This window comes from Zerene cesonia, chromosome 11 (genome assembly GCF_012273895.1).
Source record: "Zerene cesonia ecotype Mississippi chromosome 11, Zerene_cesonia_1.1, whole genome shotgun sequence".
Lineage (NCBI taxonomy): Eukaryota > Metazoa > Arthropoda > Insecta > Lepidoptera > Pieridae > Zerene > Zerene cesonia.
In genome coordinates, this window is record NC_052112.1 from 2,218,356 (window position 1) to 2,232,612 (window position 14,257).

At 34.3% G+C, this 14,257-nt stretch overlaps 1 protein-coding gene across 2 annotated transcripts in view; it reads right to left on the minus strand.

Moving 5' to 3' along the window:
* LOC119830221 (arrestin homolog) overlaps nucleotides 1–14,257 on the minus strand; it is a 53,500-nt gene that overhangs the window by 16,961 nt on the left and 22,282 nt on the right. For both annotated transcript variants that reach the window (XM_038353154.1, XM_038353153.1), the window contains 3 exons: nucleotides 3,644–3,764; nucleotides 2,921–3,068; nucleotides 2,633–2,783 (listed from right to left, as the gene is read on the minus strand). In XM_038353154.1, coding sequence (XP_038209082.1) covers nucleotides 2,633–2,783; nucleotides 2,921–3,068; nucleotides 3,644–3,764 — 420 coding nt within the window. The remainder of the gene's footprint in view (nucleotides 1–2,632; nucleotides 2,784–2,920; nucleotides 3,069–3,643; nucleotides 3,765–14,257) is intronic.

Genomic DNA, 14,257 nt, shown 5'->3' on the forward strand with positions numbered 1-14,257 from the left:
CTCAAAGTAAATTATATCAAAAATTCAAGTTTTAATCTCAAATTCGCATTTACCCTACCCATTTTCTTGGACTATGTATAAAACACAGTGTTGCGAAACTTCTCTGTGATCGATTTTTATTATTTTAGTTATATTTGTTACTAGCTGCACCCCGTGGTTTCACGCGCGTAAGTCCATATACCGTAGACATATCGGGATATAAAGTTTCCTATATGTTACTAGCTGCACCCGGCAAACGCTGTTCTGCCTTACTCTTATCGTTTAGTGGTATGAAAAATAGATGTTAGCCGATTCTCAGACCTACCCAATATGCTTACCAAATTTCAGAGGAATCGGTCAAACCGTTTCGGAGGAGTATAGAGACTAACATTGTGACACGAGAATTTTATATATAAGATTCCAGTTGTCCAGCTGTCTTTACAAATAACCAAGAAAGGTATATTTAGCTTGTAAAGTTCAAATGTGCAGTGTATTTTATTATCTTTATTCAAGCGTTAAATTTATTAACAACATACAATTATAGCATCTATAATTTGAAAAATTGCATATCTTGAGGGCTTTTTATGATAAAGATTTCCTTAAAATTGGCTGTAATAAATATATTCACTCGAAAACCAACTTCACTTTGAACTGTATACTGTTAAAATTTTCTATTAAGCACAACGTTAAACGCACTGACACATAACTGCTGTTTGCGGTAGCGAACAAAAAGCTAGCGAAGCGAAATTCCGCGCGGCATTAATTGTGTTTGATCTTTGTCATAGTTACATATTGTGTTAGACATATGAGGTAGCTTATTTGCCCAGTTTATTTGCGTTTAATATTGTTTGCGCGGTTTAAGTTCTAAATATCCAACTATTATAAACATAATTAAAGATATCATACCTTTAAAAACCAATTGCTGTTCGTTAGTCTCGCTAAAACTCAAAAATGGCAGAGTCAATTTTGATAATTTCGATTTCGATACATTCATAACAGTCCAGGGACGATATAAGAAGTTTAAAAATACGGAAAACCACGGTAATTTGTTGTATCTATTATTATCACTTGAATAATTAAAACGTTCTGTAGCTGAATTCCATGGACCCGTTTACGCTACAGTGCTTGTCAAAGAAATAAAAATTAATGTTCTCTGAGCGAAATAAAAGTTTCACAAAAGTAATATACGTTGGTCCCTAAACGACGGTTTTTATCTTGAGCACCTTACTGCAAGGTACAATTACATTTTATATATTTTCTTCGTATAATAAACGTTATTTAAGCAAATAAAGAAATACAGACACTCGGGAAAAATATAACTCAATTCTTCTTGTGCATTCGGGCAAGAAAATCTAACAAGATGTTCGCATTGTCTCAAATTAATAATAAAATATGAATACTTTGGTAATTTTAGGTTAAAGAAATGAAAAAATGTAACGTGCTTGTTTAATTTGAACAGTCACCTTCTTAGGATTAGCTTTAACCAATTCGTGATACCCGTCTCGTAAATATAAGGAAATTACATTTTTCACGTACATAGCTTCGCGCCCTAAAGCTAACATTTCCATGATTAATTTCATCTTATGAATATGTATGCGGTATAATTTTCTTCTGATTCTCGTTTGTATTATGAATTAAATTATATTATGAACAGTTCTATAATATAAGTGTTTTGTTTAAAGTTGTTTATGTTTAAACGTTATAGTCCTACTATCCTATTAATTAATATTATAAATGCGAAAGTTTGTAAGGATGTGTGTGTGTTTGTTGCTCTTTCACGCAAAAACTACTGAACCAATTGCAATGAAATTTGGTACGTAGATAGCTGGACAACTGGAATAACATATAGGCAACTTTTTATCTCGATATTCATACGGGAAACAGACTTACGCGGGTGAATAACTTACGCGCGTAGAATATAATCCTTAATGGATATGAATTATGAACTATAATCATTACTTCTATTTAGTACCATTCTATATGGGCACTCGTAGCATATATAGTTCTAACAATTAATCTCATTATACATGTTTATATACAACGTACATTTATCATAGCTATATAGCTTGTGTTAGCGGTTTCCCAAGAACCCGCCAGTCACCTCATTAGGAATACCTTTTAGTGTAAATATAATGACAAAATGCACTTAGCTATCACCCAGGGCGGCCCTGGCTCTTGAACTGAACTTTATTATAGTTGTTTGTTTTATGTTGGGTACGTTATTATTATTAATAAGGCTCTGAATACTGTTTTGGTAATAGATGTGTAGTGGGTGAGGAGTGTTTTAAATATTTGTGGACAAAATTTTAGTGCACGGTTGTTCATTTTGAAAATGTATTATTGAAAGTCTATTTGCGGAATGTCTGAAGGATTAGGATTGCATTTGTGTAACACAAAAAGATATAAAGTTTCTTTTACGATAAAGCAATTTAACCGATTTCGTCAAAAGAATAGTGAAACGGATTATAGACGTTATTGCTGAAAGCTAGTGTTTTTAATTGCTTTTCAGCGCGAGTTAGCCTAGTGTTTAACTCGTTTGCCGTCTCGTCACTCCTCCAGTTGTCGTGCTTTTTCTATATGTGTTTGTCATCTGGGATGTTAAATCAACTGCGGCTGGATATGAAGTATCTATATATCTATAGTATCTACTGACCTGAGCACGTTGTGGTGTGCGAGCGCGCTGAGGGTGTGTGGCGGCGCGGGCGCGGGGAGCGCGGGGCGTTGCGGCCGGCCAGCTCCTTGTAGTACGCGGATGCCCATGCGCACTGTGTTGCGGCGGGATATCTTCTCGTCTGCTCGTTCCGCTGGTGGGAGTAGGGTAATGTGGATATATTGGTTTTTAAAGCAGACTTAATTATGCTATATACCAAAAGGGGACTCAAGGCTTCATTCTTTTATGGCTGCACTTTCTCGATCTATGAAATCTAAGAATATCGCTCACCAATATAAGCCCGAACATCATACGAGGTGCCGATAGGTGCTCCATGGTACTGCTTGGCCGGCACCAGCTGTACACTGGGCGGCGCTAGAGGTGTCAATTCTAGATGGAACGGAAATGCGTTGGCGCCTAAACGTTTTATAAGCGCATCCTGGAAAAATGCATAAAATTTGATAACATCATCAACATCATCAGCCCATATATGTTCCCACTGCTGGGACACAGGCCTCCTATTAGGGTTCAGGCCATAATCCACCACGCTGGCCAAGTGCGGGTTGGCAGATGTCGCATGTCGTCGAACTTTTGATTCTTGGACATGCCGGTTTCCTCATGATGTTTTCCTTCACCATTTTGAGCAGTGGTGATGTTATCCACATGTGCAGATAAATTGAAAAATCAATTTATTTCCTGCATGTTTGCCCGATCTCGAACCCCGACTTATCGATTTTGAAGTCCGAGACTGTCACCACTGAGCCACCACTGCTTTTTGAAATTTAATAACGTTAAAAATAAATACACGTATTATTCATAAAATAGCAAAATTCACACAAGTGGAATATATTGCAAAATTCGTTTTCTTTACATTTATCTCGCTACGTGTTTTTAAATATAAAAGTTGGTCGTCATATTCCTTCAGGTCATCATCAGATGAAGACCACGTAAAATTCCAAATAAGTTTATTGAAATGACATAAATAAGCACAACGAATGTCTGTTGTTTGTTTACCTGAAGCGGTGTATTCGGTTCTCGCTCGTGGTTACAGTGCGGCGGCCATATTTGAACGAGGCTCATTATTGCTTCATTGCAAAACTTCAATCCCATCACCTCTTCGTCCTCTCGACCATATCTATGGCATAAGAGATATATCAATTAGCTATACTAATATTATAAAGCTGAAGAGTTTGTTTAAACGGTTGTTTGAAAGCTGAAGAGTTTGTTTAATCTCAGGAACTACTGGTCCGTTTTGAAAAATTCTTTCAGTTCTAGGTAGCCCATTTATTGAGGAAGGCTTTAGGCTATATATGTACCACGGGCGAAGCCGGGGCGGACGGTTTGTGTATATGTTTATACATGTGAAGTTGACTGTGCATTAGAGATGTTAGGAATGACAAAATATAGGTAAAAGCTCATCTTCTGAAAGCGTTTCCATGTTCGGAGGAACGATACTTATCTGCGAATGCACGAATCTCTACTCAGCGTAATCCTCAAAGTAAAATTTTGTTTTAGACCTTTTGCAATAGCGTTGTGTCACGCGCGTTTGTTCGGTGAAATTTTACATCAATGCGCTCACTGGTTTTTCAAGCAGGTAACAAAACATTGTACGTCGTGCTTTTTTTTATACAATAGCAGGCAAACGAGCAGGCGCGTCACCGGGTTGTAAGCGGTGAATGACGCCGCCCATAAGCATCTACAAAGCGAGAGTTGGTGGTGTGTTGTAGGCCTTTGAGGGACGAAAAAACGACAAATGCGCGACGTTGTGATACAAGTTAATGCTTTAGTGTACATCCACCATTATACATTTAATTATTAATTACTAGCTGCACTCCGCGGTTTCACACGTAAGTCCGCATCCCGTAGGAATATCGGGATAAAAAGTTGCCCATATGTTATTCCAGTTGTTCAGCTATGTACGTACCAAATTTCATTGCAATCGGTTCAGTAGTTTTTGCGTGAAAAGCAACAAACACACACACCCATCCTTATAAACTTTCGCATTTATAATATTAGTAGGATATAAAACGTCGTTTGTTCAAACTTTGGCCGGTTAATAATACTGAAATGAATGTATATCCAATCTTATTAAAATTGTACCTAACAACCTCAAAGATAGGAAAGAGTTTAAGAATAATTTTTCGATCTTGCCCCGAATTAATTGAATAAAAATGTCTCAAACTTCTAAAAATACCGAACTTTCACTCTGTAATATTATTAATATATTAGAGTTCATTACTTATCCATGAGAAGGTTCTGTAAAAATACTTGATTGCTATTTATAAATCGAATTATTTACTTTGCAAGCTGTAAAATTTAAATATAATTTAAATTGAATAAATTGACATACTTTAAAAGATAGCAAATAACACATCAAATTTGTATAAACTAATGCTTTTGGAGAATGTTTCTTATATTATATTAGGTTAGTACACTTACTTTTGAATATAATTAAACTCGTAAAATAGACAAGATAAAGTGTGTGTAGTATACAGTATAAAGTTAAAGGTGTTATACACTTTTATAAACTAAGTAGCTGCACGTCCCGACTCCGACCGGGTTGTTATTTGCCTCATTTGAAATATTAAAAAAATATCTTTTCAGTTGGATCAAACTGCACATGGTTTTCAGATTTATTTAAAAACGGTTGAGTTGTTTAAGAGTCCATCGCAGATAAACAACATGACAAGTAATTTATATATATTAAGGTGAACAAAAACATTGAACTTACAGCTTGACCTCTATGCATGTGCAGAAGCAATACAACAGAGAGGTCACCTACACTGGTTCAACATATTTACCAGGATCCGAAACTAGTTGAATACGTGGATTATTCGAGCTATAATAATGACTACATAAAATACTGGGATACATCTGTGCATCCGTATATTCAACGTTAGTCCTCATTTTCCACGGAAACCACAAAACTTACTATTCTGTTGTGAATTTCGAGTAGTTACAGGTAGTTTATATAATATATGTTTACCGTTTCTGAGAAGGCTTGACTACGGTTTGAATGTTCGTCTATCCTATCCTACTAATATTATAAATGCGAAAGTATGTGAGCATGGATGTATGTGTATGTGTATGTCTTACTCTTTCAAAAACTACGTCACCGATTGCAATGAAATTTGGTACGTAGATAGCTGGACAACTGGAATGAAACATAGGCATCTTTTTATTCCGATATTCTTATGGGATACAAACTTACGCGGGTGAAACCGCGGGGCGCAGGTAGTTATTAATAAAGCTGAAATGGTTCCGTGACTCGCGCTGTCCATTATCTTTTATTCAGTTAAAAGGTCATAATAAATTTGTATTAAATGGACGCCTAGAGAGAGTGATTCACAGCTAATATTGTATGTCATGAAGAGTGAAAAAATTACTAAGTACCTGATGTAAATAAACCAAGATGTAGGCAGTAACATGCCCGCATATTAACCCCTTGACTCTCACCATAAAAAGCTGCAATATATGTTTTTTTGGAACATTATACTCTGGCAAAAAACTTCTATCTTTAAGATTCGATTAATGCTAATAGAAAATTGTTTCAATACTAGGTATTAAGGGATAATAATATTTTCTTGTGTTTGATTTTACGCGAGTATTATACATTTAGCAATTGAAAACTTTTAAACGGATTTTAAACGCGATTTATTCATTATAGCTTGCTCAGTCTCCCCATGACAACGGTCGCTGTAAAGTGTTCGAAGCGACGGGTTCGAAATAACATAATTAATAAATCGCGTTTAAAATCCATTTAAAAGTCTTTAATTTCTAAAAGGATAATAAATTAAGCATGTCGCTTTAATTAGGGTTTCGAAAACAAATGTGGTTTTTGTAATCTAAATTATATTTAGTATGCTTGCATGATATTGTAATGTGACACGAATCGTCTACATGTCAACAACAGATGTATGTTTCCTAAATAAACCATTTAAATGTATTACAATTATTCGTTGGAACGCAGTAAATGTATGTCATATAAATACTTCAGTACCAGGATGACCGAGCTTCGCTCGGTATTTTTTTTTTTTGTTTTTTTATAAATTGTGTTTTTTGGAAATTATATTTAAGTACGAATTACATACTAATAAAATGATGAAATATTAATCATATTTTTCACAATAAATTGGGACTACTCAAACGCCTCCTATTTGTTAAAAAAGTAAGTTTAAGTCGATAAAACACGAATATGACATTTTCTAAAAAAGATTCCTAGCTAGATCGATTTATCGCCCCCGAAACCCCCATATACTAAATTTCAATGAATTTCATGAAAATCGTTGGAGCCGATTCCGAGATTCCAATTATATATATATATATATATATATATATATATATATATATATATATATATATATATATATATATATATATATATATATATATATATATATATATATATATATATATATATATATATATATATATATATATATATATATATATATATACAAGAATTGCTCGTTTAAAGATATAAGATAAGATTTTGTTGATGTTCATACGTGATTCTAATGCCACGCAAATTTACGGATAGATTTGTTACTCTTTCACGCAAAAACTACTGAACCGATTGCAATGAAATTTGGTATGAAGACATCTGGACAACTGGAATAACATATTGGATACTTTTTATGCCGATTTTCCTACAGGATACCGACTTACGCGGGTGAAACCGCGGGGCGCAGCTAGTGCTCCAATATTGTAAACACTCTCTCGAAGCCAAACGTTTAAAACGTAATAAATTAATACAAATCTATTAATATATTTAGATGTCATTTTGATATACCATAACGCGATAACCGTGTATCATAAAACATAACCTATAAAATGATATCATAAAATTAGCGACAGCTAGTGGGGCCTATAAACATTGTTCAAACATTTCTGTTCGCTCATCAAAGCCGTAAAAATGAAAGAAACTGGCGGATAGCCGGAGGCCTATATCCTCTTCCTTACTCTTCCCAGTCCTTTCCTTTACTCCTCTCTTCAATCCTTTCCTAATCCCTTTCCATTTTGCAGTCGGCAATCCATTTGAAAAGACGTAAGGTTACGACCTTACACATCTCCAAATGCTCATGGGCGGTGGTAGCGCTTACCATCAGGCGACCCACCAGCTCCATTGCCGACTATGACATAAAAAAAAAGGATAAAGAAAGATTTTTTATAAAACGAAGATACATTTTAACAATATGACAGCCACTAAGTGTACAATAAAATATACCATATAACCAAGAAGCAATAACACGAAAAATAATAACGTATGAATGTGTTTGCTTTATCGCAGTAGCTAGTTAATAGATTGGGTGAGCTATGAAGATCAATTATGGTGGACCCAGCATATCGGGTTCTTTTTATTCATATATATAGCTAACGTAGCCCCAATCTTACGTTAAATATTTAAAGAATATTGAATTATTTTTTTAAATTTATTTTAAATAATTTATATTAAAAATAAGACGAGAATTTCTCAATATCTTCTATGAATTGTTTTCAACTAAAACCAAATCAGATTGCTGGTCACTGGCCGGTTTCCTTTACTAGCCTGAGTTTAATCATTCTGTCCTTCCTGTTGTCAATCCTTTCCTTATCCCTTACCCCTTATAATACCCCCTTATAAGTGGGGAAGACATTCGCAAAGGCGCGTTCGTATGCAAACGCAAGCGCAAACCACCAGCCAAATATGACATAAAAAAGGTCGTAACAAATGTCACAGACAATTAATTGTGTTGCCACCCAAAAAGTTTTTCCTCCGCTAAGATTGCTAGCGTAATATAGTTTCACATTTCTACATTCTGTAAGATTCCTATACACCCACGATACGTATAAGTAGGCTTATACCACCTACAGGCTTATATTTAGAATTTTGCGCTGTAATGATGTCGGTTTATTTTGAGGAAAAGTGTAAGAGAAAACATTAAGTCTAGAAAAACCTTTGGAAATAGAGATGATGAATGTATATTTGAAAACAGATACGCTTACACGTGTGTGAATAGAAAATAAAACAGGTCAACTTAATACAAAATAGTCATCCAATAATGAAACATCACACTATTAAGAAAATTAACATATTTCTAGTACTTTTAGTATCTTATCTGTATTATACGAATATTATAAATGCAAAAGTGTGTGTGATTGTTAAACACACACACGAACAGACATAATTACTTACAATTTTCTGAACCAATAAATTATAATGATTTCGTGTGATTGTCAGGCGAATGTCGTTGGAAAACTATTTAATCTATAGCTGTATATCTACATATGTATTTGTATGTGTGTGTTAATTTTTCCGCAAGAGAATTATGTGACCTGGATTAAGTGGATTTACTTCGCCTTGTTTGACGAATTAATACACATTCGAGTGAATTCTAATCATCTACTCCATGTGGGTGAACTTTGTACTACATGTCTCCGTGACCTTTAAGTACCCATGTACCCTTTGAACCTATTACAATAATTATTTTTATTAAAAATCTCATACACCTTCAAGTTGTAAGAAATTGAAATGGGACAAATTTTCAAATAAAAAACGTGTCATCAAAATCTGTTACTCCAGACAAAAGTCATATAAAGATAAAAATGTACCTACCTCCTTCCAGTCGCTTGGCAATGATATTTTTAAATGGTTTGCAAGTCACTAATTATATGTATGTTTGTGTAAGAAATATATCAGTATTTTGCAGTTAGTCTTTGTTAGTATGTGTAGCTAATAAGGATAAGAATAAAAATATTATTTGTCATAAAATCAGTACCATACTTTGACAGAAAACCGGACCAAAATAAAATCGTATTTAGCCTTTGACGCTAATTAGTAGAAAATAATCGTAGAAAATTATTTTAATTTCGGTAATTTAATGAATTGACGGTCAGCTCGCCAGCTATTACAATTTTTAGAACAAGTCAGTCTAGTTTTCTTTTAATCTTATCCTTCATATATATATATATATATATATAAATCTATTGCTGTTCGTCAGTCTCGCTAAAACTAGAGAATGGCGAAAAAAATGGCGGATCCGATATTGATAATTTTGGTTTCGATGTATTCATAAGAGTCTAGGGAAGGTTTAAAAGATAAAAAAGGTTAATATTTCATACAAAATGTTTTTGGCGTTGCGAAGATCACCGCGTCAGCTAGTCTTTAATATAACCGGCCGCGTGCCCCCAAATCACCAACTACCAAAGACATTATAACGTCCATCTAATAACATTTGTTTTATTTCTAACTAGCTATTGCCCGTTTCGCTCGCGTTAAATTCGTAGTAGTTTGATAGATGTTATTATACATATAAAGCTTCCTTTGAATCACTATATCTATGAAAAAAACCATCAAAATCCGTTGAGAGGGTATAAAGATTAATGCATACGTATATACTTTCCTTTATACTGTCTAGTTATAGGTTATTAGGGAAACCCTGAAATAGTGACAGGAAAATTGAGAATACGATGAAACAAAATGGAAAAAGTTAAAAATAAACGAATAATAGATAAAATCACCTGTCAGCTAGGGGAAGTGCCGCTTTTAGAAATAAATTGGGAGCCGAAAAAGGGTTTCCTATAACAAACAACGAAATAAAATCAAAATTTGTGCCTACACACGTATTGATTTAATATTCTTTCGACTATTGAAAATACATGGAACAGAATTATGGCATATTGCGCTCCGCGGTTTCTCCCGCGTAAGTCCGTATCCCGTAGGAATTAAGGGATAAAAAGTTGCCTATATGTTATTCCGGTTGTCCAGCTGTCTACGTACCAAATTTCATTGCAATCGGTTCAGCAGTTTTTGCGTGAAAGAGCATCAAATACACACACATCCTTACAAACTTTCGGATTACAATATTTGTAGGACAATAGGTTAACACTTACGCTTACACATTTACGTACACATTCACTTATTTTATTAACTTAATCATTTAAATACGCAGTTGAAAGTGAAAAAATTTCCAGCATTTAAACAGTTACTAGTGTGTTATATATTGTTAATTTTCTGAGAAGCACATCTTATCCCCACTTTACTACATCGTATAAAGCAGTCGCTTCCCGTGTCTATCCCTATGTATGTTTGTCCACTTAGATCTTCAAAGCGGATATCGACGGTTTTTTTTTAATAGATAGACTGATAAATTTAATGTCACCAGAAAGGATACATACATATAGCCAATAAAGACGTGTTAAAATACCAGTCTTTATAACTTGCCTAAAAATCTATAGAAATCCCAGATTCATCTAAAAAGACTCGTAATGTTATGACTCGATTAAAACTTGGATTTGCGAATAAATCCACTTTAGAACGGGGAACATAATGAGAGTCGAAATAAGTTTAGAGTATTTTATCTCCTTCCATTTATTCAAATGTCCCAGAACCTCAATGGCCCATTTTAATAAAATGTTTTGTGTATTGGCTTAGCGTTAATGATACTTCTTTTTGAATGTCTTTGACTGGCTGTCCGGCCCGGCTTCGTCCGTTGTTCTTATGTAGCCCATAGCAATAGGAGATAACGCACATATCCGGCTGTGAAAGAATTTTTTGAAATCGGTCGGAAAAAGTAATTATTTTAGGTTACTTTGTAAGTTGTTTGTTTTTTTTTGTAATTATTTTATACTAGCTGCGCCCTACTAATATTATAAATGCGAAAGTTTGTAAGGATGTGTGTGTACTTGTTGCTCTTTCACGCAAAATATACTAAACCGATTGCAATTAAATTTGGTACGTAGAAAGCTGGACAACTGAAATAACATATAGGCAACTTTTTTTCCCGACATTCTTACGGGATAAAGCTGAGCAGCTAGTATTATAAACATTAGGCAGTGTAATACTTTTAAAACTTTCAATGTTTTACGTTTCAAAATCTTCCGTCGAGAATCGTCTAGATTATTCTCGTAGAATCCAGAACGCTACGCTTCCACTATCTACTCGTAATAGGAATGGAGTCTAAATCGCTTGCGGCTCTTTTACTAACTACCCTCTGAACTTAAGCGCAGTAATTTGAATCTCAGCTCTTATAAATTTGTATGAGTTAAATTTACATTGGAAATATCTCCGACCGTGGAAATTTCATACATTTCATAATTGTAACGATCAATTAGTTGATGCAACGTTATATTTTTATCCTTAATTATAAGATGTAGCGGAAGAATTTGTTTGATTAAATGTGCTAATCTCAGAAACTGCAGGATTAAATTTTGTACCACAAAAAAGTCAAAATACATTTTTATGGTACAAATATTCATCTTCCATTGTATCCCGCAGGCAGTAAATTAGACAGACAAAATTTTTCAGATTCCATTCTTAGTAGAAGCCTACATAGTGGCTATTTGTATGCCAAATTTCAGCCGGATCGGTCTGATACTTTGGGCCGTGCGTATATAGATCAGACAATCAGTCACCTTCGCGTTTTATGTATTCACGTGACTCGTTATTTTCTCGTTAAGAATAATTAATACCACCTACATTTAAGGAATTTAATTTAATTTCAGGGTAAAAAACTTACCCCGAAATACGCTTTTATTGATGTAACAGTCACGATGCCGTTTTGACCAAAACAAGAACCGATTCAGATATCAGAGAAGACTTGCCTCCGGACATATTTCTTTAGGCAATTAAATATTCATATTGAAAAAACACACGACAGGCCTTCCGAATCGAATCTCGTAGGATAAATAAACAGAGCTGGGCAGACGCGATATTCCTAAAATAAATACGCTGTGCGGAAAACCTTTGAAAATATTGCGAATGAAAATACATTTATTTGAGATCGTCGTGAACGAATGTCGTGAATGGTTATTTTTTTATTTTTTTTATTGGTTAATAGGGAAGCGCCTGGCCACGATCTCGCCTACTGGTAAGCTACTATGTGGCTTAAGATGATGTGTGCTTCGCTCCAAAGAAGAGTAAATGTGTACCTTCTAGGGATATCTAGCTAGTTCTGTCCCGCAGTTCTTCCTGCGGATCAATCACGTGCAAAAACCTTTTTCTTGAATCTGCTATTTAACGTCTTACATATTTTTTTAAGTACCCTATGTTGACTCTGGGTCATCAACTATTTTGAATTTTCCTTACAAATTTTATTCAGAGTTGCAGGTTAGCCGTGAAAGCAAATCAGATCGAGTTTTATAACATGTGCGTATTGTGGTTAAATCTTATATCTTTAAACGAGCAATTCTTGTATATATATATAAAAAGGAAAGGAAAAAGCTAAAGGAAGAACCGATTTCAGTACTTTTTAATGGAGATATTAGTTCTGCCACTTCTATTTCAACACGAGGCAAGTCGAGTAGGACGAAACAACCCTTGTCACTTTTTACTCGGCAATCTATTTGTCATTTAGTTCTAATGAATATTAACGGTTTATGTAAATTCATCCAGCGTCAAACAGCGAAACGACGATGTACTGTGAATATACAAAATTATCTGCCACTACTTTACGTAAACAAGCTAAATTCAGCATTTTTAGCATTAAAATTGACAGATCGCCTCGTTATGCGTCGATCAAAACAACTTTATATTAAATAATCGATGAAGCTGAAGGCCCTATTACAAAACAACAATAAATTAGTTTGCTTGGGGGCTTTTCACTTGCAATATAATTTAGCAGTGATTTATTAAGTGCTGTCTCTTTGTATTTGTGTTACCAGAAAGACCAGTAAGATTGAAAAAGTTCATGTGGCTTTGAACTTTGAAGAATTCTACATGATGATTGTTCAATAGCTATCTTCGTGGAATACTTAGTAGCGCTTCTAACCATTCAATCAATTGCTTACTGAATCAAATAATATAGGTCATAGCTTCTTATTTTATTTCAATAGCGTCCATCGAGTTGTTTTCCTTTTACTTAATTTGCATTTGTAAAAATCAAACGCTTGGTGTTTTAGTCAATTTTGGGCAACGCTTTTGGGCTTGCGTCATCCAAATGATAATGTTACGTGTATGTACTAGCTATGTAAAACTACAGACCAAAATGTTCATTATTATTTTATTTTCTATTATTAATGCTTTAGACCTAATCTAGTCCAAGTGTGACCGGAGTCTATAGCCTTGATCTGCAAGCATTATGTAATTGCTTGATTTAGCTTGTATAGGCAGATAGATAGACAGACTGTTGCTATCATAAAATTAATATAGATTACTTGCATACTAGCGCATACATTTTGTCTGAAGTAAGTTCTATATAGTTTGTATTCTTTTTTTAACAAACAAACGAAAAATATTTATGGAATGCCACACGATAACGTCGGTTTTCTATGGCCTATGTTAATGTTGTTTGTTTCATTTTTCATGTATTAAGTTTCCCCTTCTTCGGTGTTTTTCTTCCATATTATTCAACACACGAACGCAGACACATTTAAAATATATCATGAAGAATTTTTTGAAAATAAGATCTTATTTCAAAGTGATTATAAGTAAATAAAACGCAAATAAACACGAATCTCATTTACAGTAACGCTAAAGGGTCTGAATAGAGTGCAAATAAAGAAGGTACTTGAATGGGGTAATGTTCTCATAACGAGGTGCCATAATCGTTACCATTTGCTGACTATCCAGGCCTTTGTCCCTGATTTTCTATAGTGATGTAGACCCTTTTAAGTGCTGAATTATTATCATTTTAATCCCTGCTAATATTA